This window comes from Salmo salar, chromosome 17, assembly GCF_965601325.2.
Source record: "Salmo salar chromosome 17, fSalSal1, whole genome shotgun sequence".
NCBI lineage: Eukaryota > Metazoa > Chordata > Actinopteri > Salmoniformes > Salmonidae > Salmo > Salmo salar.
This window is the reverse complement of record NC_138307.1, coordinates 81203753-81231618: the sequence shown is the minus strand read 5'-3', so window position 1 is coordinate 81231618 and position 27866 is coordinate 81203753. Positions and strand designations below refer to the sequence as shown.

Genomic DNA, 27866 nt, shown 5'->3' with positions numbered 1-27866 from the left:
CAGGTTATCACTGTAGGTTAAATCACTCAGGTTAAATCACTGTAGGTTAAATCACTCAGGTTAAATCACTGTTGGTTAAATCACTCAGGTTAAATCACTGTAGGTTAAATCACTGCAGGTCAAATCACTGTAGGTTAAATCACTCAGGTTAAATCACTCAGGTTAAATCACTCAGGTTAAATCACTGCAGGTTAAATCACTGTAGGTTAAATCACTGTAGGTTAAATCACTCAGGTTAAATCACTGCAGGTTAAATCACTGCAGGTTAAATCACTGCAGGTTAAATCACTGCAGGTTAAATCACTGTAGGTTAAATCACTACAGGTTAAATCACTGAAGGTTAAATCACTGCAGGTTAAATCACTGCAGGTTAAATCACTCAGGTTAAATCACTGCAGGTTAAATCACTCAGGTTAAATCACTGCAGGTTAAATCACTGCAGGTTAAATCACTGCAGGTTAAATCACTGCAGGTTAAATCACCCAGGTTAAATCACTCAGGTTAAATCACTCAGGTTAAATCACTGTAGGTTAAATCACTGCAGGTTAAATCACTGCAGGTTAAATCACTCAGGTTAAATCACTGCAGGTTAAATCACTCAGGTTAAATCACTGCAGGTTAAATCACTCAGGTTAAATCACTGCAGGTTAAATCACTACAGGTTAAATCACTGCAGGTTAAATCACTGTAGGTTAAATCACTGTAGGTTAAATCACTCAGGTTAAATCACTCAGGTTAAATCACTCAGGTTAAATCACTGTAGGTTAAATCACTCAGGTTAAATCACTGCAGGTTAAATCACTCAGGTTAAATCACTCAGGTTAAATCACTGCAGGTTAAATCACTGCAGGTTAAATCACTGCAGGTTAAATCACTCAGGTTAAATCACTCAGGTTAAATCACTCAGGTTAAATCACTGTAGGTTAAATCACTCAGGTTAAATCACTGCAGGTTAAATCATTGCAGGTTAAATCACTGCAGGTTAAATCACTGCAGGTTAAATCACTACAGGTTAAATCACTGCAGGATAAATCACTGCAGGTTAAATCACTGCAGGTTAAATCACTGCAGGTTAAATCACTGCAGGTTACACTTTAGGAAACCAAGTGTCAGTGTTTTTACAGTTAAAGTTCTTCTCAAGGTGACTCTATCTATCTATCTATCTATCTATCTATCTATCTATCTATCTATCTATCTATCTATCTATCTATCTATCTATCTATCTATCTGTCTGTCTGTCTGTCTGTCTGTCTGTCTGTCTGTCTGTCTGTCTGTCTGTCTGTCTGTCTGTCTGTCTGTCTGTCTGTCTGTCTGTCTGTCTGTCTGTCTGTCTGTATCTCTCTCTCTGTATCTCTCTCTCTGTATCTCTCTCTCTGTATCTCTCTCTCTGTATCTGTCTCTCTGTATCTCTCTCTCTGTATCTGTCTCTCTGTATCTGTCTGTCTGTCTGTCTGTCTGTCTGTCTGTCTGTCTGTCTGTCTGTCTGTCTGTCTGTCTGTCTGTCTGTCTGTCTGTCTGTCTGTCTGTCTGTCTGTCTGTCTGTCTGTCTGTCTGTCTGTCTGTCTGTCTGACTGTCTGTCTGTCTGTCTCCTCTTTATAGATGGAGATAGTGTAAGGATGGTACAGGAAGATGTGGGCCACAGCAGGTATGAGGGTTCCACATTAACGCTGCTGAGCTCAGCCGTCACACATTACTACCTTGATCATAAAGCCATGTGACGAGGGCAGTGGGGTTTTATGAAGTGCTTATGCTTTAAGATGGGGAGTTTTGACTTGGCCTGCATACCAAATGGCACCCTATTCCCCTATGAGTCCTGGTCAAAAGTAGTGCACTATAATATGAGCCCTGGTCAAAAGTAGTGCACTATAAAGGGAATAGGGTGCCCTTTGGGAGCATGGAGTTTTTTATGTACAGTAACAGAGGCTACGGGGCCTATAGAGAGATAAAGCCAGTCTGGTTCCAACCTTTCACCACCATGTTTTGGGGCTCCCGAGGGGCGCAGCAGTCTAAGGCACTGCATCTCAGTGCTAGAGGCGTCATTAGAGACCCTGGTTCGATTCCAGGCTGTATCACAACCGGCCGTGATCGGGTTAGGGTTTGACCGGGGTAGGCCGTCATTGTAAAATAAGAATTTGTTCTTAACTGACTTGTCTAGTTAAATAAAGGTTAAATAAAAAATGTTAGAAGTCAACACAGGCCAATTCTCACATCGGCAGATGTTCAACCTAGTCAGCTCAGGGATTCAAACCAGCGACATTTTGGTTACTGGCCCAACGCTCTTAAGCACTAGATACTGTATCTTCATTATGTCCTATCTTAGTTTATTCTGTATTATTCTGACGGAAGACACAGAGAACCAATCAGACCCTGGATCATCAGACAGTGTTCCTGAAGGAAGACACAGAGAACCAATCAGACCCTGGATCATTAGACAGTGTTCCTGAAGGAAGACACAGAGAACCAATCAGACCCTGGATCATTAGACAGTGTTCCTGAAGGAAGACACAGAGAACCAATCAGACCCTGGATCATTAGACAGTGTTCCTGAAGGAAGACACAGAGAACCAATCAGACCCTGGATCATTAGACAGTGTTCCTGAAGGAAGACACAGAGAACCAATCAGACCCTGGATCATTAGACAGTGTTCCTGAAGGAAGACACAGAGAACCAATCAGACCCTGGATCATTAGACAGTGTTCCTGAAGGAAGACACAGAGAACCAATCAGACCCTGGATCATTAGACAGTGTTCCTGAAGGAAGACACAGAGAACCAATCAGACCCTGGATCATTAGACAGTGTTCCTGAAGGAAGACACAGAGAACCAATCAGACCCTGGATCATTAGACAGTGTTCCTGAAGGAAGACACAGAGAACCAATCAGACCCTGGAGTCTTGCTGAAAGGAGAGTGGGCTTGCAGGGCAGAATGAGGGATCTTTGTATCATAGCGGAGATGAAGAGAGTGTTGTTATCAACACGTCTGTGTAGAGGTGGGGGGCCATTGTTGTGGATTTTGTTATTTGTGTTGCCGAGAGCAACAGGTGGAGGGTTTAGACAAGGGATAGATTCTGTTTCCATGGACACTTGGCGTTTGAAACATCGATATTGGCAAGGTTGTCCAACGTGCCGTATTGATCAGAACTCAAATCTATGTCAGGCCCACTGGGATTCAACAATGGGACATTCTGCTCTGTAAAAAGGAGCTATAAAACGGAGTGTGACTTTTAGATTCTTTCAGATGAAGAGAGGAGAGCTGCTTGGTGATATATAAAGAGGAGAGAGGAGAGCTGCTTGGTGATATATAAAGAGGAGAGAGGAGAGCTGCTTGGTGATATATAAAGAGGAGAGAGGAGAGCTGCTTGGTGATATATAAAGAGGAGAGAGGAGAGCTGCTTGGTGATATATAAAGAGGAGAGAGGAGAGCTGCTTGGTGATATATAAAGAGGAGAGAGGAGAGCTGCTTGGTGATATGTAAAGAGGAGAGAGGAGAGCTGCTTGGTGATATATAAAGAGGAGAGAGGAGAGCTGCTTGGTGATATATAAAGAGGAGAGGAGAGGTGCTTGGTGATATATAAAGAGGAGAGAGGAGAGCTGCTTGGTGATATATAAAGAGGAGAGAGGAGAACTGCTTGGTGATATATAAAGAGGAGAGAGGAGAGCTGCTTGGTGATATATAAAGAGGAGAGAGGAGAGCTGCTTGCTGATATATAAAGAGGAGAGGTGTCTTGTTGGAAATAAGGCAGAATGATACATGTAAGCTTCCACTATCTCATCCAGTGACGTTTAGTGGCTTGTCTCTCACCCTTTTTAATGAAAATTACCTTTAAACTAGACTAAACATTCTGTTCCCTTGTGGTCCACACAGTGGGTGGAAATCTCTCTAAATGATAAGGAGCTTTCAGACCAGTGTCTTCCAAGTGAATCTGTCCTCCTACTATGTACAGTATATGTAAATTCAACATGTGGTCCACTGTGGGCCCAGCACGACACCCGCTATCTGTCTCTATGGACCAATCTGAAAGAGGACCCTACTCCCTATACAGTAGTGCACTGATTTAATAAGGATCTCACCTTTTTGTTTTCAATTTTCGCCTAAAATGACATACCCAAATCTAACTGTCTATAGCTCAGGACCTGAAACAAGGATATGCATATTCTTGATACCATTTGAAAGGAAACACTTTGAAGTTTGTGGAAATGTAGAATTCATCTAGGAGAATATAGCACATTAGATCTGGTAAAAGATTTTAAAAAAAACAAATTGTACCATAATCTTTGAAATGCAAGAGAAAGGCCATAATGTAGTTTAGATTGTGTATGTGCAAAGTTTTAGACTGATCCAATGAACCATTGCATATCTGTTCAAAATGTTGTATTAAGACTGCCCAAATGTGCCTAATTGGTTAATTAATACATTTTCAAGTTCATAATTGTGCACTCTCCTCAAACAATAGCATGGTATTATTTCACTGTAATAGCTACTGTAAATTGGGCAGTGCAGTTAGATTAACAAGAATTTAAGCTTTCTGCCCATATTAGATATGTCTATGTCCTGGGATCTTTTTTTTGTTACATACAATCTCATGCTAATCACATTAGCCTACGTTAGCTCAACCGTCCCACGGGGGCGGGGATAAGCCAGAACCACTGGGTGCCATTTAGGATGCTGTCTACTGTACCTGTTCTTGTTGCTGGAGATCCAATCAGAGATGAGTGACACGGCTTGGCGGTGACAGTGCTTGTTCCCAAAACTACAAGCCAGCATGATCACCTCTCTCTGCAGCTCTCTGTCCATGAGACAGTGGGAGGGAGGGAGGGAGGGAGGGAGGGAGGGAGGGAGGGAGGGAGGGAGGGAGGGAGGGAGGGAGGGAGGGAGGGAGGGAGGGAGGGAGGGAGGGAGGGAGGGAGGGAGGGAGGGAGGGAGGGAGAAGAGAGGAGAGAGAGAGGAGAGAGAGAGGGGGAGAGAGAAGAGAGGGAGAGAGGTGGAAGAGGGTCAGGTGGTGAGAGGTACAGAAACAAAAAAGGGGGAGGGAGGGAGGGAATGAGAGAGGGAGAGAGGGAGGGGGAGAGAGAGAGGAAGGGAAAAAGAAGAGGGAAGGAGAGACAGAAGCAGATAGAGAGAGAGAAGGGAAGGATGGACAGAAGGAGGGAGAGAGCGAGAGAAGGGAAGGAGGGACAGAAGGAGGGAGAGAGCGAGAGAAGGGAAGGAGGGACAAAAGGAGGGAGAGAGAGAGAGAAGGGAAGGAGGGACAGAAGGAGGGAGAGAGAGAGAGAAGGGAAGGAGGGACAGAAGGAGGGAGAGAGAGAGAGAAGGGAAGGAGGGACAGAAGGAGGGAGTGAGAGAGAAGGGAAAGAAGGAGGGAGAGAGCGAGAGAAGGGAAGGAGGGACAGAAGGAGAGAGAGAGAGAGAGAGAAGGAGGGACAGAAGGAGGGAGAGAGAGAGAGAAGGGAAGGAGGGACAGAAGGAGGGAGAGAGCGAGAGAAGGGAAGGAGGGACAGAAGGAGGGAGAGAGAGAGAGAGAGAAGGGAAGGAGGGACAGAAGGAGGGAGAGAGAGAGAGAAGGGAAGGAGGGACAGAAGGAGGGAGAGAGCGAGAGAAGGGAAGGAGGGACAGAAGGAGGGAGAGAGAGAGAGAAGGGAAGGAGGGACAGAAGGAGGGAGAGAGAGAAGGGAAGGAGGAACAGGAGGAGGGAGAGAGCGAGAGAAGGGAAGGAGGGACAGAAGGAGGGAGAGAGCGAGAGAAGGGAAGGAGGGACAGAAGGAGGGAGAGAGAGAGAGAAGGGAAGGAGGGACAGGAGGAGGGAGAGAGCGAGAGAAGGGAAGGAGGGACAGAAGGAGAGAGAGAGAGAAGGGAACGAGGGACAGAAGGAGGGAGAGAGAGAGAGAAGGGAAGGAGGGACAGAAGGAGGGAGAGAGAGAGAGAGAGAAGGGAAGGAGGGACAGAAGGAGAGAGAGAGAGAAGGGAACGAGGGACAGAAGGAGGGAGAGAGAGAGAGAAGGGAAGGAGGGACAGAAGGAGGGAGAGAGAGAGAGAAGGGAAGGAGGGACAGGAGGAGGGAGAGAGAGAGAGAAGGGAAGGAGGGACAGAAGGAGAGAGAGAGAGAGAGAAGGGAACGAGGGACAGAAGGAGGGAGAGAGAGAGAGAAGGGAAGGAGGGACAGAAGGAGGGAGAGAGAGAGAAGGGAAGGAGGGACAGAAGGAGGGAGAGAGAGAGAGAAGGGAAGGAGGGACAGAAGGAGGGAGAGAGAGAGAGAAGGGAAGGAGGGACAGAAGGAGGGAGAGAGAGAGAGAAGGGAAGGAGGGACAGAAGGAGGGAGAGAGAGAGAGAAGGGAAGGAGGGACAGAAGGAGGGAGAGAGAGAGAGAAGGGAAGGAGGGACAGAAGGAGGGAGAGAGAGAGAGAAGGGAAGGAGGGACAGAAGGAGGGAGAGAGAGAGAGAAGGGAAGGAGGGACAGAAGGAGAGACTACAGTTAAATGATCTGCTTGTGGGTCAAGACAACATCCCAACCCAGCCACTTGTTGTGTGACAGGTGACTGTATGCATCACATACTCAGTCTGGTAGGAGGCCTGTATGATGGAGCCTTCTGTGAGAGCCAAGGGCCAGCCCATCTTGTGGTACTTTGAGGCCACTTGCTTCAGCACGTAGTCCTGTTGGGGAGGAAGTAGAAAGCAACAAGCCAACAGTAGATAGATGTTGTTAGTCAGACCTGAAAATAAACATGTCAGTAGTTGGCAAATGACACTATTTTTAGCGGAGGAGGAATTGAAAATCCCAGAAAATAAACAGCAAGAGGGGTCGGATCCTGGTGGCCGAAGCAGTGTAATTCTCAAGAGGTTTTGATATTTCAACATAAAAAAGCTGACTCTTGTTATCAAGGACAACTGCCTCGAGGGAAGGATTGACTCCAGACTGACTGTACCTTAGAATGTAACAGGAAGAGGGTAGAACGACCATCAGATGGCTAGGATAGGATTATGGATGTATCCCAGATGGCTAGGAGCTGTGTAGGGTTATGAATGTGTCCCAGATTACACTCCATTCCCTAGAAAGTGCACTACTTTCCACCAGAGCCTTTTGGACCCTTACCAACAGAAGTGCACTATAAAGGGAATAGGGATGCCATTTTGGGACACATAATATGATTGTGTTGGCTCTCCAAACCACACAGCAGGTGATGCCAAGGCTAATTTAACGTAGCGCCTCTCCTTCACGGTCCCTCACTGAAACCAAATCATGATTAACATTAGGGCCCAGCCTAGACACCACACACACACACACACACACACACACACACACACACACACACACACACACACACACACACACACACACACACACACACACACACACACACACACACACACACACACACACACACACACACAGCTGTCCTACTAATTGAAGAGGACTATCCTCCTTCCTCATCCTAGTGGGAGGTGACAGCCTTCATGTTCCTGTTGTTCTCCATGTAAATCACCTCTCTGGGGCTGTGCCCTTTATAGTGCACTACCACCCACTAGGACTCTGGTCTAAAGTAGTGCACTATATAGGGAGTAGGGTGCAATTTGGGACGTAGGGTGGATCTCTGTATAGAACCATTCACTGCCAACACTGAGGGTTAACGCCACTCAGCTGAGTGGTGAACACTGAACACTCCTCCTCAGACTTGTGTGTGGGCTCTCTCTCTCTCTGCACCCAGCAGAGGCCTTGGTGGTCTGCCAAGAGAAGGCCACAACGCCAGGACATAAATAATCTCCTGCAGCTGTTTCTGTCCTCCATTATTCTCTTCAACATCTGCTTGGACAGACACGGGAAACAAATTAACACCAGTCCCAGAGGAGTGGGTGACCAACAGCTCTGACACTCTCCCTCCCTGACACTCTCCCTCCCTGACACTCTCCCTTCCTGACACTCTCCCTTCCTGACACTCTCCCTTCCTGACACTCTCCCTTCCTGACACTCTCCCTCCCTGACACTCTCCCTCCCTGACACTCTCCCTTCCTGACACTCTCCCTTCCTGACACTCTCCCTTCCTGACACAATCCCTCCCTCCCTTCCTGACACTCTCCCTCCCTGACACTCACCCTTCCTGACACAATCCCTCCCTCCCTCCCTGACACTCTCCCTCCCTGACACTCTCCCTCCCTGACACTCTCCCTTCCTGACACTCTCCCTTCCTGACACTCTCCCTTCCTGACACTCTCCCTTCCTGACACTCTCCCTTCCTGACACAATCCCTCCCTCCCTTCCTGACACTCTCCCTCCCTGACACTCACCCTTCCTGACACAATCCCTCCCTCCCTCCCTGACACTCTCCCTCCCTGACACTCTCCCTCCCTGACACTCTCCCTTCCTGACACTCTCCCTCCCTGACACTCACCCTTCCTGACACAATCCCTCCCTCCCTCCCTGACACTCTCCCTCCCTGACACTCTCCCTTCCTGACACTCTCCCTTCCTGACACTCTCCCTCCCTGACACTCTCCCTTCCTGACACTCTCCCTCCCTGACACTCACCCTTCCTGACACAATCCCTCCCTCCCTCCCTCCCTGACACTCTCCCTCCCTGACACTCTCCCTTCCTGACACTCTCCCTTCCTGACACTCTCCCTTCCTGACACTCTCCCTTCCTGACACAATCCCTCCCTCCCTTCCTGACACTCTCCCTCCCTGACACTCACCCTTCCTGACACAATCCCTCCCTCCCTCCCTGACACTCTCCCTCCCTGACACTCTCCCTCCCTGACACTCTCCCTTCCTGACACTCTCCCTTCCTGACACAATCCCTCCCTCCCTTCCTGACACTCTCCCTCCCTGACACTCACCCTTCCTGACACAATCCCTCCCTCCCTTCCTGACACTCTCCCTCCCTGACACTCTCCCTTCCTGACACTCTCCCTCCCTGACACTCTCCCTCCCTGACACTCTCCCTCCCTGACACTCTCCCTCCCTGACACTCTCCCTCCCTGACACTCTCCCTTCCTGACACTCTCCATCCCTCCCTCCCTGACACAATCCCTCCCTCCCTCACACTCTCCCTTCCTGACACTCTCCATCCCTCCCTCCCTGACACAATCCCTCCCTCCCTCACACTCTCCCTTCCTGACACTCTCCATCCCTCCCTCCCTGACACAATCCCTCCCTCCCTCCCTCCCTCACACTCTCCCTTCCTGACACTCTCCCTACCTCCCTCCCACCCTCCATCCCTCCCTGACACTCTCCCTCCCTCCCTCCCTCCCTGACACTCTCCCTCCCTCCCTCCCTCCCTCCCTCCCTCCCTCCCTCCCTCCCTCCCTCCCCCCCTCCCTCCCTCCCTGACACAATCCCTCCCTCCCTGACAGTCTCCCTCCCTTCCTAACAGTCTTCCTCCCTCCCTGACACCCTCCCTCCCTTCCTAACACTCTCCCTCCCTCCCTGACACTCTCCCTCCCTGACACTCTCCCTCCCTCCCTGACACTCTCCCTCCCTCCCTCCCTGACACTCTCTCTCCCTCCCTGACACTCTCCCTCCCTCCCTCCCTGACACTCTCCCTCCCTCCCTCCCTGACACTCTCCCTCCCTCCCTCCCTCCCTGACACTCTCCCTCCCTCCCTCCCTCCCTCCCTCCCTCCCTCCCTCCCTCCCTCCCTCCCTCCCTCCCTCCCTCCCTCCCTCCCTCCCTCCCTCCCTCCATCCCTCCCTCCCTCCCTCCCTCCCTCCCTCCCTCCCTGACACAATCCCTCCCTCCCTGACAGTCTCCCTCCCTTCCTAACAGTCTTCCTCCCTCCCTGACACCCTCCCTCCCTTCCTAACACTCTCCCTCCCTCCCTGACACTCTCCCTCCCTGACACTCTCCCTCCCTCCCTGACACTCTCCCTCCCTCCCTCCCTGACACTCTCTCTCCCTCCCTGACACTCTCCCTCCCTCCCTCCCTGACACTCTCCCTCCCTCCCTCCCTGACACTCTCCCTCCCTCACTGACACCCTGGAAAGTGGTACAGAGGACCCACTGGTGGAACAGAGGACCCACTGATGGGACAGAGGACCCACTGGTGGAACAGAGCACCCACTGGTGGAACAGAGGACCAACTGGTGGAACAGAGGACCCACTGGTGGAACAGAGGACCCACTGGTGGAACAGAGGACCCACTGGTGGGACAGAGGACCCACTGATGATAAAGCCTAGTAGAACTGTGTGAGTTGTCAGACTGACAAATGGACTGGACTTCACATTATTTGATAGATAAGACACCTCATTATGGTTTCACTTCAACAGGAGCAACAAACCATTTATAAGTCATTTAAAACCCATACATCAAGACCTCCAGACCTGTGCTGAGGCTCCGTGAGTGATCTAGTACATAGGGTTTATAGTGCTGGGGCTCAGTGGGTACATTAGTACATAGGGTTTATAGTGCTGGGGCTCAGTGGGTACATTAGTACATAGGGTTTATAGTGCTGGGGCTCAGTGGATACATTAGTACATAGGGTTTATAGTGCTGGGGCTCAGTGGGTACATTAGTACATAGGGTTTATAGTGCTGGGGCTCAGTGGGTACATTAGTACATAGGGTTTATAGTGCTGGGGCTCAGTGGGTACATTAGTACATAGGGTTTATAGTGCTGGGGCTCAGTGGATACATTAGTACATAGGGTTTATAGTGCTGGGGCTCAGTGGGTACATTAGTACATAGGGTTTATAGTGCTGGGGCTCAGTGGGTACATTAGTACATAGGGTTTATAGTGCTGGGGCTCAGTGGGTACATTAGTACATAGGGTTTATAGTGCTGGGGCTCAGTGGGTACATTAGTACATAGGGTTTATAGTGCTGGGGCTCAGTGGGTACATTAGTACATAGGGTTTATAGTGCTGGGGCTCAGTGGGTACATTAGTACATAGGGTTTATAGTGCTGGGGCTCAGTGGGTACATTAGTACATAGGGTTTATAGTGCTGGGGCTCAGTGGGTACATTAGTACATAGGGTTTATAGTGCTGGGGCTCAGTGGGTACATTAGTACATAGGGTTTATAGTGCTGGGGCTCAGTGGGTACATTAGTACATAGGGTTTATAGTGCTGGGGCTCAGTGGGTACATTAGTACATAGGGTTTATAGTGCTGGGGCTCAGTAGGTACATTAGTACATAGGGTTTATAGTGCTGGGCAGAAGCTCCTCAATACCCTGAACCCTGAACCCTGATCCACAGAAAGGTGCTGGGGGTCTTTAGAGAAGGTCTGAGATGGCACCAGCTGTACCAAACAGGCTGTAGTTGGAGGGTTATGGTCAGGGTTAGGATTAGGGTCAGAGGTTATAAACTACACTGAAGAGGCTGTAGTTGGAGGGTTATAGTCAGGGTTAGGATTAGGGTCAGAGGTTATAAACTACACTGAAGAGGTTGTAGTTGGAGGGTTATAGTCAGGGTTAGGATTAGGGTCAGAGGTTATAAACTACACTGAAGAGGCTGTAGTTGGAGGGTTATAGTCAGGGTTAGGATTAGGGTCAGAGGTTATAAACTACACTGAAGAGGCTGTAGTTGGAGGGTTATAGTCAGGGTTAGGATTAGGATCAGAGGTTATAAACTACACTGAAGAGGCTGTAGTTGGAGGGTTATGGTCAGGGTTAGGATTAGGGTCAGAGGTTATAAACTACACTGAAGAGGCTGTAGTTGGAGGGTTATAGTCAGGGTTAGGATTAGGGTCAGAGGTTATAAACTACACTGAAGAGGCTGTAGTTGGAGGGTTATGGTCAGGGTTAGGATTAGGGTCAGAGGTTATAAACTACACTGAAGAGGCTGTAGTTGGAGGGTTATAGTCAGGGTTAGGGATTAGGGTCAGAGGTTATAAACTACACTGAAGAGGCTGTAGTTGGAGGGTTATGGTCAGGGTTAGGATTAGGGTCAGAGGTTATAAACTACACTGAAGAGGCTGTAGTTGGAGGGTTATGGTCAGGGTTAGGATTAGGGTCAGAGGTTATAAACTACACTGAAGAGGCTGTAGTTGGAGGGTTATAGTCAGGGTTAGGATTAGGGTCAGAGGTTATAAACTACACTGAAGAGGCTGTAGTTGGAGGGTTATAGTCAGGGTTAGGATTAGGGTCAGAGGTTATAAACTACACTGAAGAGGCTGTAGTTGGAGATATGGTCAGGGTTAGGATTAGGGTCAGAGGTTATAAACTACACGGAAGAGGCTGTAGTCCTATGTGCAGTCTAGCAGCTTGGTTAGGGTCAGGGTCAGGGTTAGAGGTCAGAGGTTATAACCTACACTAAAGAAGCTGTGGTCCTCTGTGAAGTCCAGCAGCTTGGTTAGGGTCAAGGTTAGGGTTAGAGGTCAGGGTCAGAGGTTATAACCTACACTGAAAAGGCTGTGGTCCTCTGTGCGGTCCAGCAGCTTGATTAGGGTCAGGGTCATGTTTAGAGTTCATAGGTTATAACCTACACTGAAGAGGCTGTAGTCCTCTGTGCGGTCCAGCAGCTTGATTAGAGTCAGGGTTAGAGGTCAGAGGTTATAACCTACACTGAAGAGGCTGTAGTCCTCTGTGCGGTCCAGCAGCTTGTCCAGCTGGTAGAGGGAGCGGCTGGCAGCATGCCAGGGCAGGAACTCTCTCTCCTGGGGTAGGTAGCAGATGATCTGGAGGGGCACGTTCTGGGGTAGGTAGCCAGCCCTGGGCAGGAGAGGGGAGAGAGTATGTTAACTAAGCAATAAGGCCCGAGGGGGTGTGGTATATGGACAATATACCATGGCTAAGGGCTGTTCTTATGCACAACACAACATCAGGGAAGAGAAGAGATTTATAGGGCAAGTAGCCCACCCTGCGGATAGATAAATGGAAGAGGACCATATACCATATAAAATATGTACGACTAGAGAGTTCTGGGGCAGGTATCTCGACCTGCGGAGAAAGAGATAGGTAACATCCTCTAACACCGTAGGGAAGGTTCTGTGGAGGGGAGGGGGAGAGAGAGAGGGAAGATTCTGTGGAGGGGAGGGAGGGAGGGAGAGGGAAGGTTCTGTGGAGGGGAGGGGAGGGGAGGAGAGGGAAGGTTCTGTGGAGGGGAGGGGAGGAGAGAGAGAGGGAAGATTCTGTGGAGGGGAGGGGAGGGGAGGGAGAGGGAAGGTTCTGTGGAGGGGAGGGGAGGGGAGGGGAGGGAAGGTTCTGTGGAGGGGAGGGGAGAGAGGGAAGGTTCTGTGGAGGGGAGGGGAGGGAAGGTTCTGTGGAGGGGAGGGGAGGGGAGAGAGAGGGAAGGTTCTGTGGAGGGGAGGGGAGGGGAGAGAGAGGGAAGGTTCTGTGGAGGGGAGGGGAGGGGAGGGGAGAGAGAGGGAAGGTTCTGTGGAGGGAGGGAGGGGAGGAGAGAGAGAGGGAAGGTTCTGTGGAGGGGAGGGGAGGGGAGAGAGACGGAAGGTTCTGTGGAGGGGAGGGGAGGGAGAGGGAAGGTTCTGTGGAGGGGAGGGGAGGGAAGGTTCTGTGGAGGGGAGGGGAGGGGAGAGAGAGGGAAGGTTCTGTGGAGGGGAGGGGAGGGGAGGGGAGGGAGAGGGAAGGTTCTGTGGAGGGGAGGGGAGGGGAGGAGAGGGAAGGTTCTGTGGAGGGGAGGGGAGGGGAGGGGAGAGAGAGGGAAGGTTCTGTGGAGGGGAGGGGAGAGAGAGGAAGGTTCTGTGGAGGGGAGGGGAGGGGAGAGAGAGGGAAGGTTCTGTGGAGGGGAGGGGAGGGGAGGGGAGAGAGAGGGAAGGTTCTGTGGAGGGGAGGGGAGGGGAGGGGAGGGAAGGTTCTGTGGAGGGGAGGGGAGGGGAGAGAGAGGGAAGATTCTGTGGAGGGGAGGGGAGAGAGAGGGAAGGTTCTGTGGAGGGGAGGGGAGGGGAGAGAGAGGGAAGGTTCTGTGGAGGGTAGGGGAGGAGAGGGAAGGTTCTGTGGAGGGGAGGGGAGGGGAGGGGAGGGGAGAGGGAAGGTTCTGTGGAGGGGAGGGGAGGGGAGGGGAGGGGAAGGTTCTGTGGAGGGGAGGGGAGGGGAGGAGAGGGAAGGTTCTGTGGAGGGGAGGGGAGGGGAGAGAGAGGGAAGGTTCTGTGGAGGGGAGGGGAGGGGAGGGGAGGAGAGGGAAGGTTCTGTGGAGGGGAGGGGAGGGGAGGAGAGGGAAGGTTCTGTGGAGGGGAGGGGAGGGGAGGGGAGAGAGAGGGAAGGTTCTGTGGAGGGGAGGAGAGGGAAGGTTCTGTGGAGGGGAGGGGAGGGGAGAGAGAGGGAAGGTTCTGTGGAGGGGAGGGGAGGGGAGGGGAGAGAGACGGAAGGTTCTGTGGAGGGGAGGGGAGGGGAGAGAGAGGGAAGGTTCTCTGGAGGGGAGGGGAGGGGAGGAGAGGGAAGGTTCTTTGGAGGGGAGGGGAGGGGAGGTGAGGGAAGATTCTGTGGAGGGGAGGGGAGGGGAGAGAGAGGGAAGATTCTGTGGAGGGGAGGGGAGGGGAGAGAGAGGGAAGGTTCTGTGGAGGGGAGGGGAGGGGAGGGGAGGGAAGGTTCTGTGGAGGGGAGGGGAGAGAGGGAAGGTTCTGTGGAGGGGAGGGGAGGGAAGGTTCTGTGGAGGGGAGGGGGAGGGGAGAGAGAGGGAAGGTTCTGTGGAGGGGAGGGGAGGGGAGAGAGAGGGAAGGTTCTGTGGAGGGGAGGGGAGGGGAGAGAGACGGAAGGTTCTGTGGAGGGGAGGGGAGAGAGAGGGAAGGTTCTGTGGAGGGGAGGGGAGGGGAGAGAGACGGAAGGTTCTGTGGAGGGGAGGGGAGAGAGAGGGAAGGTTCTGTGGAGGGGAGGGGAGGGAAGGTTCTGTGGAGGGGAGGGGAGGGGAGAGAGAGGGAAGGTTCTGTGGAGGGGAGGGGAGGGGAGAGAGAGGGAAGGTTCTGTGGAGGGGAGGGGAGGGGAGGAGAGGGAAGGTTCTGTGGAGGGGAGGGGAGGGGAGGGGAGAGAGAGGGAAGATTCTGTGGAGGGGAGGGGAGAGAGAGGGAAGGTTCTGTGGAGGGGAGGGGAGGGGAGAGAGAGGGAAGGTTCTGTGGAGGGGAGGGGAGGGGAGGGGAGAGAGAGGGAAGGTTCTGTGGAGGGGAGGGGAGGGGAGGGGAGGGAAGGTTCTGTGGAGGGGAGGGGAGGGGAGGGGAGAGAGAGGGAAGATTCTGTGGAGGGGAGGGGAGAGAGAGGGAAGGTTCTGTGGAGGGGAGGGGAGGGGAGAGAGAGGGAAGGTTCTGTGGAGGGGAGGGGAGGAGAGGGAAGGTTCTGTGGAGGGGAGGGGAGGGGAGGGGAGGGGAGGGGAGGGGAGGGGAGGGGAGGGGAGGGGAGGGGAGAGGGAAGGTTCTGTGGAGGGGAGGGGAGGGGAGAGGGAAGGTTATGTGGAGGGGAGGGGAGGGGAGGAGAGGGAAGGTTCTGTGGAGGGGAGGGGAGGGGAGAGAGAGGGAAGGTTCTGTGGAGGGGAGGGGAGGGGAGGAGAGGGAAGGTTCTGTGGAGGGGAGGGGAGGGGAGGAAAGGGAAGGTTCTGTGGAGGGGAGGGGAGGGGAGGGGAGAGAGAGGGAAGGTTCTGTGGAGGGGAGGAGAGGGAAGGTTCTGTGGAGGGGAGGGGAGGGGAGAGAGAGGGAAGGTTCTCTGGAGGGGAGGGGGGGAGAGAGGGAAGGTTCTGTGGAGGGGAGGGGAGGGGAGGGGAGAGAGACGGAAGGTTCTGTGGAGGGGAGGGGAGGGGAGAGAGAGGGAAGGTTCTCTGGAGGGGAGGGGAGGGGAGGAGAGGGAAGGTTCTGTGGAGGGGAGGGGAGGGAAGGTTCTGTGGAGGGGAGGGGAGGGGAGAGAGAGGGAAGGTTCTGTGGAGGGGAGGGGAGGGGAGAGAGAGGGAAGGTTCTGTGGAGGGGAGGGGAGGGGAGAGAGACGGAAGGTTCTGTGGAGGGGAGGGGAGGGGAGAGAGACGGAAGGTTCTGTGGAGGGGAGGGGAGAGAGAGGGAAGGTTCTGTGGAGGGGAGGGGAGGGGAGAGAGACGGAAGGTTCTGTGGAGGGGAGGGGAGAGAGAGGGAAGGTTCTGTGGAGGGGAGGGGAGGGAAGGTTCTGTGGAGGGGAGGGGAGGGGAGAGAGAGGGAAGGTTCTGTGGAGGGGAGGGGAGGGGAGAGAGAGGGAAGGTTCTGTGGAGGGGAGGGGAGGGGAGGAGAGGGAAGGTTCTGTGGAGGGGAGGGGAGGGGAGGGGAGAGAGAGGGAAGATTCTGTGGAGGGGAGGGGAGAGAGAGGGAAGGTTCTGTGGAGGGGAGGGGGAGAGAGAGGGAAGGTTCTGTGGAGGGGAGGGGAGGGGAGGGGAGAGAGAGGGAAGGTTCTGTGGAGGGGAGGGGAGGGGGAGGGGAGGGGAGGGGAGGGAAGGTTCTGTGGAGGGGAGGGGAGGGGAGGGGAGAGAGAGGGAAGATTCTGTGGAGGGGAGGGGAGAGAGAGGGAAGGTTCTGTGGAGGGGAGGGGAGGGGAGAGAGAGGGAAGGTTCTGTGGAGGGGAGGGGAGGAGAGGGAAGGTTCTGTGGAGGGGAGGGGAGGGGAGGGGAGGGGAGAGGGAAGGTTCTGTGGAGGGGAGGGGAGGGGAGAGGGAAGGTTCTGTGGAGGGGAGGGGAGGGGAGGAGAGGGAAGGTTCTGTGGAGGGGAGGGGAGGGGAGAGAGAGGGGAAGGTTCTGTGGAGGGGAGGGGAGGGGAGGAGAGGGAAGGTTCTGTGGAGGGGAGGGGAGGGGAGGAAAGGGAAGGTTCTGTGGAGGGGAGGGGAGGGGAGGGGAGAGAGAGGGAAGGTTCTGTGGAGGGGAGGAGAGGAAGGTTCTGTGGAGGGGAGGGGAGGGGAGAGAGAGGGAAGGTTCTCTGGAGGGGAGGGGGGGAGAGAGGGAAGGTTCTGTGGAGGGGAGGGGAGGGGAGGGGAGAGAGACGGAAGGTTCTGTGGAGGGGAGGGGAGGGGAGAGAGAGGGAAGGTTCTCTGGAGGGGAGGGGAGGGGAGGAGAGGGAAGGTTCTGTGGAGGGGAGGGGGAGGGAAGGTTCTGTGGAGGGGAGGGGAGGGGAGAGAGAGGGAAGGTTCTGTGGAGGGGAGGGGAGGGGAGAGAGAGGGAAGGTTCTGTGGAGGGGAGGGGAGGGGGTGAGAGAGACGGAAGGTTCTGTGGAGGGGAGGGGAGAGAGAGGGAAGGTTCTGTGGAGGGGAGGGGAGGGGAGAGAGACGGAAGGTTCTGTGGAGGGGAGGGGAGAGAGAGGGAAGGTTCTGTGGAGGGGAGGGAGGGAAGGTTCTGTGGAGGGGAGGGGAGGGGAGAGAGAGGGAAGGTTCTGTGGAGGGGAGGGGGAGGGGAGAGAGAGGGAAGGTTCTGTGGAGGGGAGGGGAGGGGAGGAGAGGGAAGGTTCTGTGGAGGGGAGGGGAGGGGAGGGGAGAGAGAGGGAAAGATTCTGTGGAGGGGAGGGGAGAGAGAGGGAAGGTTCTGTGGAGGGGAGGGGAGGGGAGAGAGAGGGAAGGTTCTGTGGAGGGGAGGGGGAGGGGAGGGGAGAGAGAGGGAAGGTTCTGTGGAGGGGAGGGGAGGGGAGGGGAGGGAAGGTTCTGTGGAGGGGAGGGGAGGGGAGGGGAGAGAGAGGGAAGGTTCTGTGGAGGGGAGGGGAGAGAGAGGGAAGGTTCTGTGGAGGGGAGGGGAGGGGAGAGAGAGGGAAGGTTCTGTGGAGGGGAGGGGGAGGAGAGGGAAGGTTCTGTGGAGGGGAGGGGAGGGGAGGGGAGGGGAGAGGGAAGGTTCTGTGGAGGGGAGGGGAGGGGAGAGGGAAGGTTCTGTGGAGGGGAGGGGAGGGGAGGAGAGGGAAGGTTCTGTGGAGGGGAGGGGAGGGGAGAGAGAGGGAAGGTTCTGTGGAGGGGAGGGGAGGGGAGGAGAGGGAAGGTTCTGTGGAGGGGAGGGGAGGGGAGGAAAGGGAAGGTTCTGTGGAGGGGAGGGGAGGGGAGGGGAGAGAGAGGGAAGGTTCTGTGGAGGGGAGGAGAGGGAAGGTTCTGTGGAGGGGAGGGGAGGGGAGAGAGAGGGAAGGTTCTCTGGAGGGGAGGGGGGAGAGAGGGAAGGTTCTGTGGAGGGAGGGAGGGGAGGGGAGGGGAGAGAGACGGAAGGTTCTGTGGAGGGGAGGGGAGGGGAGAGAGAGGGAAGGTTCTCTGGAGGGGAGGGGAGGGGAGGAGAGGGAAGGTTCTGTGGAGGGGAGGGGAGGGGAGAGAGAGGGAAGATTCTGTGGAGGGGAGGGGAGGGGAGAGAGAGGGAAGGTTCTGTGGAGGGGAGGGGAGGGGAGGGGAGAGAGACGGAAGGTTCTGTGGAGGGGAGGGGAGAGAGAGGGAAGGTTCTGTGGAGGGGAGGGGAGGGGAGGGAAGGTTCTGTGGAGGGGAGGGGAGGGGAGAGAGAGGGAAGGTTCTGTGGAGGGGAGGGGAGGGGAGGGGAGAGAGAGGGAAGGTTCTGTGGAGGGGAGGGGAGAGAGAGGGAAGGTTCTGTGGAGGGGAGGGGAGGGGAGAGAGAGGGAAGGTTCTCTGGAGGGGAGGGGAGGGGAGGAGAGGGAAGGTTCTGTGGAGGGGAGGGGAGGGGAGAGAGAGGGAAGATTCTCTGGAGGGGAGGGGAGGGGAGGAGAGGGAAGGTTCTGTGGAGGGGAGGGGAGGGGAGGGGAGAGAGAGGGAAGGTTCTGTGGAGGGGAGGGGAGGGGAGAGGGAAGGTTCGGTGGAGGGGAGGGGAGAGAGAGGGAAGGTTCTGTGGAGGGGAGGGGAGGGGAGAGAGAGGGAAGGTTCTCTGGAGGGGAGGGGAGGGGAGGAGAGGGAAGGTTCTGTGGAGGGGAGGGGAGGGGAGAGGGAAGGTTCGGTGGAGGGGAGGGGAGAGAGAGGGAAGGTTCTGTGGAGGGGAGGGGAGGGGAGAGGGAAGGTTCTGTGGAGGGGAGGGGAGAGAGAGGGAAGGTTCTGTGGAGGGGAGGGGAGGGGAGAGAGAGGGAAGGTTCTGTGGAGGGGAGGGGAGGGGAGAGAGAGGGAAGGTTCTCTGGAGGGGAGGGGAGGGGAGGAGAGGGAAGGTTCTTTGGAGGGGAGGGGAGGGGAGGAGAGGGAAGATTCTGTGGAGGGGAGGGGAGGGGAGAGAGAGGGAAGGTTCTCTGGAGGGGAGGGGGGAGAGAGGGAAGGTTCTGTGGAGGGGAGGGGAGGGGAGGGGAGAGAGACGGAAGGTTCTGTGGAGGGGAGGGGAGGGGAGAGAGAGGGAAGGTTCTGTGGAGGGGAGGGGAGGGGAGGGGAGGGAAGGTTCTGTGGAGGGGAGGGGAGGAGAGGGAAGGTTCTGTGGAGGGGAGGGGAGGGGAGAGAGAGGGAAGGTTCTGTGGAGGGGAGGGGAGAGAGAGGGAAGGTTCTGTGGAGGGGAGGGGAGGGAAGGTTCTCTGGAGGGGAGGGGAGGGGAGAGGGAAGGTTCTGTGGAGGGGAGGGGAGAGAGAGGGAAGGTTCTGTGGAGGGGAGGGGAGGGAAGGTTCTGTGGAGGGGAGGGGAGGGGAGGGGAGAGGGAAGGTTCTGTGGAGGGGAGGGGAGAGAGAGGGAAGGTTCTGTGGAGGGGAGGGGAGGGAAGGTTCTGTGGAGGGGAGGGGAGGGGAGAGGGAAGGTTCTGTGGAGGGGAGGGGAGGGGAGGGGAGAGGGAAGGTTCTGTGGAGGGGAGGGGAGAGAGAGGGAAGGTTCTCTGGAGGGGAGGGGAGGGGAGGGAAGGTTCTGTGGAGGGGAGGGGAGGGGAGAGAGAGGGAAGGTTCTGTGGAGGGGAGGGGAGGGGAGAGAGAGGGAAGGTTCTGTGGAGGGGAGGGGAGAGAGAGGGAAGGTTCTGTGGAGGGGAGGGGAGGGTAGGGGAGAGGTGTACATCATCAGAGAAGGGCTTCCTCATCGAGCTGATTTGAAGAGACGTGCTGTGGGTCCAAAGCATGAGAGAAGTACTTTATACCGTCAGGGCGGATCCAGGCATACTGTAAACAACCCTGGCCGATAGCCCCCCCGCCCCCCCGAAAAAACCCCAAGAATAATAAAATACACCAGAAGCTATTTTTAAATGTGTTGCATCAGCAGTTTCTGTCTTGTTATGACAGTCAATCAATGAACATGTCAGCTAACAATGTTTAGATTGGTAGTTAGTCTAGCCAGCTACCTAACCTGTAGTAACCATGGCCGTAAACAAACCGGGCACTCCAGGAGGCCCCCACTGATTCTGTTAGTCATTCTCACTAAGATATCCTATTAACATGGCATCATTTATTACAAAATATGTAGAATTGCTGGAATTAACTTTAAAACTGCAGAACGTTATGAGTAGAAATGAGTAGAATTGCATGAAATGGTATATACAATTGCAACGTTTTCTCTCTGCCACATGGCAAAATTAGTAGAATTGCAGAAAACTTGCTTTAAAATTGCAACATTTTCTCTACGCCCGATGGAAAAAATCATTGTACCATCTAAACTACTGTGAAATATATTTTCCATAACCTAACATATTGTTGTTTCGACTGTTTGAAGCTGGTGAACAAAACTGAAATTAAAAGATGCAAAAAACAAAACTGAAGAACAGGAAGTATAGAAATAATAGAACAGATCTATATAAATAATAGAACAGATCTACTGTGTCTTACACTTCGATCACAGCGACAGCGTCATTGCATTTTGGTACACCAGAATTACATTCATTTCCAATGAAACGCAGCGTTTGCCTTGCCAGCATTGCGTTGCAGAGACAGCTGCTGTGAGTTCGGTGTGGTGCAGACGTTGGATTTATTGAACATATGTGTCAAACTGTATGAGTAGACGGCTTGACAGAAATGGTAGCAGAAGGTGAATGTTGAACCTTTGTTTCATACATTTCCAGATGAAGCTATGTACTATTTTGCGCTGCGACACTGTCGGTATGTTTGAAGTGTTAGATTAACTTGCAATGGAAATTACAGATCTGTAATTCACATTTCTGTGTGAATTTGGTCGGCTCACCCAAAACGTTACATATCGCCACTTTAATTCTAGATGTAATTTAACACCAATCCACTGAGAAGGCGTGTGCTTTGGGGGGTCCCCTCTAACCAAATCTCGCTTGGGGCCCCCCAAAAGGCTAGAGCCGGCCCTGTATACTGTGTGCAGGTTTATCCTTCTTAATTCTAGACATTTAAGTTAATACCAAACCACCGAGGAGGAGTCAAGACAACAAACAGAACTACATCCCATTCTCAGCTACTTAGCATCCCAAATGGCACTCTTATTACCAACATAGTGCACTTCTTTTGACCTGGGTCCTGGTAAAAAAGTAGTGCACTACATAGGGATTAGGGTACCATTTGGAATGTATCCTGTGTTCTCACAGCTTGACTCCCACAGCACTGCCTGCTGCATTAATATAGATCATCACATTATCTTAGTAAACAAGGCGAATGTGTTTCAAGTGTGTTTTAGTCATGCATGATGTTGTCTCGCTGATTTTATTCCTTGTACAACACCGGCTTTCTGTCTCAGCTAGTGTCAAATGCTGAGGAGTCCATAAAACGAGCCAGATATACATTTTTCTACAACCGCACCTGAATTCTCTATGCATCACAGGCATTTGAAATAAAGGCAGAGGAACTGTAAACGTTCAGCAACAGGGCTGGATCAAACACACTGTACTGTCTCTTTCTCTGGCACATTAAAACACAGCTGCTAGGATTTAAACACCCTTTACTGTCTCTGTCTCTGTCACATTAAAACACAGCTGCTAGGATTTAAACACCCTCTACTGTCTCTGTCACATTAAAACACAGCTGCTAGGATTTAAACACCTCTACTGTCTCTGTCTCTGGCACATTAAAACACAGCTGCTAGGATTTAAACACCCTCTACTGTCTCTGTCTCTGTCACATTAAAACACAGCTGCTAGGATTTAAACACCCTCTACTGTCTCTGTCTCTGTCACATTAAAACACAGCTGCTAGGATTTAAACACCCTCTACTGTCTCTGTCTCTGGCACATTAAAACACAGCTGCTAGGATTTAAACACCCTCTACTGTCTCTGTCTCTGGCACATTAAAACACAGCTGCTAGGATTTAAACACCCTCTACTGTCTCTGTCACATTAAAACACAGCTGCTAGGATTTAAACACCCTCTACTGTCTCTGTCACATTAAAACACAGCTGCTAGGATTTAAACACCTCTACTGTCTCTGGCACATTAAAACACAGCTGCTAGGATTTAAACACCCTCTACTGTCTCTGTCACATTAAAACACAGCTGCTAGGATTTAAACACCCTCTACTGTCTCTGTCACATTAAAACACAGCTGCTAGGATTTAAACACCCTCTACTGTCTCTGTCTCTGTCACATTAAAACACAGCTGCTAGGATTTAAACACCCTCTACTGTCTCTGTCACATTAAAACACAGCTGCTAGGATTTAAACACCCTCTACTGTCTCTGTCACATTAAAACACAGCTGCTAGGATTTAAACACCCTCTACTGTCTCTGTCTCTGTCACATTAAAACACAGCTGCTAGGATTTAAACACCCTCTACTGTCTCTGTCTCTGTCACATTAAAACACAGCTGCTAGGATTTAAACACCTCTACTGTCTCTGTCACATTAAAACACAGCTGCTAGGATTTAAACACCTCTACTGTCTCTGGCACATTAAAACACAGCTGCTAGGATTTAAACACCCTCTACTGTCTCTGTCTCTGGCACATTAAAACACAGCTGCTAGGATTTAAACACCTCTACTGTCTCTGTCTCTGTCACATTAAAACACAGCTGCTAGGATTTAAACACCCTCTACTGTCTCTGTCACATTAAAACACAGCTGCTAGGATTTAAACACCTCTACTGTCTCTGTCTCTGGCACATTAAAACACAGCTGCTGGGATTTAAACACCCTCTACTGTCTCTGGCACATTAAAACACAGCTGCTAGGATTTAAACACCCTCTACTGTCTCTGTCTCTGTCACATTAAAACACAGCTGCTAGGATTTAAACACCCTCTACTGTCTCTGTCTCTGTCACATTAAAACACAGCTGCTAGGATTTAAACACCCTCTACTGTCTCTGTCTCTGGCACATTAAAACACAGCTGCTAGGATTTAAACACCTCTACTGTCTCTGTCACATTAAAACACAGCTGCTAGGATTTAAACACCCTCTACTGTCTCTGTCTCTGTCACATTAAAACACAGCTGCTAGGATTTAAACACCCTCTACTGTCTCTGTCTCTGTCACATTAAAACACAGCTGCTAGGATTTAAACACCCTCTACTGTCTCTGTCTCTGGCACATTAAAACACAGCTGCTAGGATTTAAACACCCTCTACTGTCTCTGTCACATTAAAACACAGCTGCTAGGATTTAAACACCTCTACTGTCTCTGTCTCTGTCACATTAAAACACAGCTGCTGGGATTTAAACACCTTTACTGTCTCTGTCTCTGGCACATTAAAACACAACTGCTAGGATTTAAACACCCTCTACTGTCTCTGGCACATTAAAACACAGCTGCTAGGATTTAAACACCTCTACTGTCTCTGTCACATTAAAACACAGCTGCTAGGATTTAAACACCCTCTACTGTCTCTGTCTCTGTCACATTAAAACACAGCTGCTAGGATTTAAACACCCTCTACTGTCTCTGTCACATTAAAACACAGCTGCTAGGATTTAAACACCCTCTACTGTCTCTGTCTCTGGCACATTAAAACACAGCTGCTAGGATTTAAACACCCTCTACTGTCTCTGTCACATTAAAACACAGCTGCTAGGATTTAAACACCTCTACTGTCTCTGGCACATTAAAACACAGCTGCTAGGATTTAAACACCCTCTACTGTCTCTGTCACATTAAAACACAGCTGCTAGGATTTAAACACCCTCTACTGTCTCTGTCACATTAAAACACAGCTGCTAGGATTTAAACACCCTCTACTGTCTCTGTCTCTGTCACATTAAAACACAGCTGCTAGGATTTAAACACCCTCTACTGTCTCTGTCACATTAAAACACAGCTGCTAGGATTTAAACACCCTCTACTGTCTCTGTCACATTAAAACACAGCTGCTAGGATTTAAACACCCTCTACTGTCTCTGTCTCTGTCACATTAAAACACAGCTGCTAGGATTTAAACACCCTCTACTGTCTCTGTCTCTGTCACATTAAAACACAGCTGCTAGGATTTAAACACCTCTACTGTCTCTGTCACATTAAAACACAGCTGCTAGGATTTAAACACCTCTACTGTCTCTGGCACATTAAAACACAGCTGCTAGGATTTAAACACCCTCTACTGTCTCTGTCTCTGGCACATTAAAACACAGCTGCTAGGATTTAAACACCTCTACTGTCTCTGTCTCTGTCACATTAAAACACAGCTGCTAGGATTTAAACACCCTCTACTGTCTCTGTCACATTAAAACACAGCTGCTAGGATTTAAACACCTCTACTGTCTCTGTCTCTGGCACATTAAAACACAGCTGCTGGGATTTAAACACCCTCTACTGTCTCTGGCACATTAAAACACAGCTGCTAGGATTTAAACACCCTCTACTGTCTCTGTCTCTGTCACATTAAAACACAGCTGCTAGGATTTAAACACCCTCTACTGTCTCTGTCTCTGTCACATTAAAACACAGCTGCTAGGATTTAAACACCCTCTACTGTCTCTGTCTCTGGCACATTAAAACACAGCTGCTAGGATTTAAACACCTCTACTGTCTCTGTCACATTAAAACACAGCTGCTAGGATTTAAACACCCTCTACTGTCTCTGTCTCTGTCACATTAAAACACAGCTGCTAGGATTTAAACACCCTCTACTGTCTCTGTCTCTGTCACATTAAAACACAGCTGCTAGGATTTAAACACCCTCTACTGTCTCTGTCTCTGGCACATTAAAACACAGCTGCTAGGATTTAAACACCCTCTACTGTCTCTGTCACATTAAAACACAGCTGCTAGGATTTAAACACCTCTACTGTCTCTGTCTCTGTCACATTAAAACACAGCTGCTGGGATTTAAACACCTTTACTGTCTCTGTCTCTGGCACATTAAAACACAACTGCTAGGATTTAAACACCCTCTACTGTCTCTGGCACATTAAAACACAGCTGCTAGGATTTAAACACCTCTACTGTCTCTGTCACATTAAAACACAGCTGCTAGGATTTAAACACCCTCTACTGTCTCTGTCTCTGTCACATTAAAACACAGCTGCTAGGATTTAAACACCCTCTACTGTCTCTGTCACATTAAAACACAGCTGCTAGGATTTAAACACCCTCTACTGTCTCTGTCTCTGGCACATTAAAACACAGCTGCTAGGATTTAAACACCCTCTACTGTCTCTGTCACATTAAAACACAGCTGCTAGGATTTAAACACCTCTACTGTCTCTGGCACATTAAAACACAGCTGCTAGGATTTAAACACCCTCTACTGTCTCTGTCACATTAAAACACAGCTGCTAGGATTTAAACACCCTCTACTGTCTCTGTCACATTAAAACACAGCTGCTAGGATTTAAACACCCTCTACTGTCTCTGTCTCTGTCACATTAAAACACAGCTGCTAGGATTTAAACACCCTCTACTGTCTCTGTCACATTAAAACACAGCTGCTAGGATTTAAACACCCTCTACTGTCTCTGTCACATTAAAACACAGCTGCTAGGATTTAAACACCCTCTACTGTCTCTGTCTCTGTCACATTAAAACACAGCTGCTAGGATTTAAACACCCTCTACTGTCTCTGTCTCTGTCACATTAAAACACAGCTGCTAGGATTTAAACACCTCTACTGTCTCTGTCACATTAAAACACAGCTGCTAGGATTTAAACACCTCTACTGTCTCTGGCACATTAAAACACAGCTGCTAGGATTTAAACACCCTCTACTGTCTCTGTCTCTGGCACATTAAAACACAGCTGCTAGGATTTAAACACCTCTACTGTCTCTGTCTCTGTCACATTAAAACACAGCTGCTAGGATTTAAACACCCTCTACTGTCTCTGTCACATTAAAACACAGCTGCTAGGATTTAAACACCTCTACTGTCTCTGTCTCTGGCACATTAAAACACAGCTGCTGGGATTTAAACACCCTCTACTGTCTCTGGCACATTAAAACACAGCTGCTAGGATTTAAACACCCTCTACTGTCTCTGTCTCTGTCACATTAAAACACAGCTGCTAGGATTTAAACACCCTCTACTGTCTCTGTCTCTGTCACATTAAAACACAGCTGCTAGGATTTAAACACCCTCTACTGTCTCTGTCTCTGGCACATTAAAACACAGCTGCTAGGATTTAAACACCTCTACTGTCTCTGTCACATTAAAACACAGCTGCTAGGATTTAAACACCCTCTACTGTCTCTGTCACATTAAAACACAGCTGCTAGGATTTAAACACCTCTACTGTCTCTGTCTCTGTCACATTAAAACACAGCTGCTAGGATTTAAACACCCTCTACTGTCTCTGTCACATTAAAACACAGCTGCTAGGATTTAAACACCCTCTACTGTCTCTGTCTCTGTCACATTAAAACACAGCTGCTAGGATTTAAACACCCTCTACTGTCTCTGTCTCTGGCACATTAAAACACAGCTGCTAGGATTTAAACACCCTCTACTGTCTCTGTCTCTGGCACATTAAAACACAGCTGCTAGGATTTAAACACCTCTACTGTCTCTGTCACATTAAAACACAGCTGCTAGGATTTAAACACCCTCTACTGTCTCTGTCACATTAAAACACAGCTGCTAGGATTTAAACACCTCTACTGTCTCTGTCTCTGTCACATTAAAACACAGCTGCTGGGATTTAAACACCCTCTAATGTCTCTGTCTCTGGCACATTAAAACACAGCTGCTAGGATTTAAACACCCTCTACTGTCTCTGTCTCTGTCACATTAAAACACAGCTGCTGGGATTTAAACACCCTCTACTGGCTCTGTCTCTGGCACATTAAAACACAGCTGCTAGGATTTAAACACCCTCTACTGTCTCTGTCACATTAAAACACAGCTGCTAGGATTTAAACACCCTCTACTGTCTCTGTCACATTAAAACACAGCTGCTGGGATTTAAACACCCTCTACTGGCTCTGTCTCTGGCACATTAAAACACAGCTGCTAGGATTTAAACACCCTCTACTGTCTCTGTCACATTAAAACACAGCTGCTAGGATTTAAACACCCTCTACTGTCTCTGGCACATTAAAACACAGCTGCTAGGATTTAAACACCTCTACTGTCTCTGGCACATTAAAACACAGCTGCTGGGATTTAAACACCCTCTACTGTCTCTGGCACATTAAAACACAGCTGCTAGGATTTAAACACCTCTACTGTCTCTGTCTCTGTCATATTAAAACACAGCTGCTGGGATTTAAACACCCTCTACTGTCTCTGTCTCTGGCACATTAAAACACAGCTGCTAGGATTTAAACACCTCTACTGTCTCTGTCTCTGTCACATTAAAACACAGCTGCTAGGATTTAAACACCTCTACTGTCTCTGTCTCTGTCATATTAAAACACAGCTGCTGGGATTTAAACACCTCTACTGTCTCTGTCTCTGTCACATTAAAACACAGCTGCTAGGATTTAAACACCTCTACTGTCTCTGTCTCTGGCACATTAAAACACAGCTGCTAGGATTTAAACACCCTCTACTGTCTCTGTCTCTGTCACATTAAAACACAGCTGCTAGGATTTAAACACCCTCTACTGTCTCTGTCTCTGTCACATTAAAACACAGCTGCTAGGATTTAAACACCTCTACTGTCTCTGGCATATTAAAACACAGCTGCTAGGATTTAAACACCTCTACTGTCTCTGTCTCTGGCACATTAAAACACAGCTGCTAGGATTTAAACACCCTCTACTGTCTCTGTCACATTAAAACACAGCTGCTAGGATTTAAACACCCTCTACTGT

The 27866-nt window shown here is 51.0% G+C and overlaps 1 protein-coding gene across 1 annotated transcript in view; it reads right to left on the bottom strand.

Annotated features, from left to right (window-relative positions):
• The window catches only part of LOC123731884 (thyrotropin-releasing hormone-degrading ectoenzyme), a 464288-nt gene that overhangs the window by 22525 nt on the left and 413897 nt on the right, over positions 1-27866 (bottom strand). The window contains exons 13-15 of the mRNA XM_082964249.1: positions 12490-12637; positions 6554-6651; positions 4682-4789 (exon numbers count right to left, since the gene is read on the bottom strand). Coding sequence (XP_082820375.1) covers positions 4682-4789; positions 6554-6651; positions 12490-12637 — 354 coding nt within the window. The remainder of the gene's footprint in view (positions 1-4681; positions 4790-6553; positions 6652-12489; positions 12638-27866) is intronic.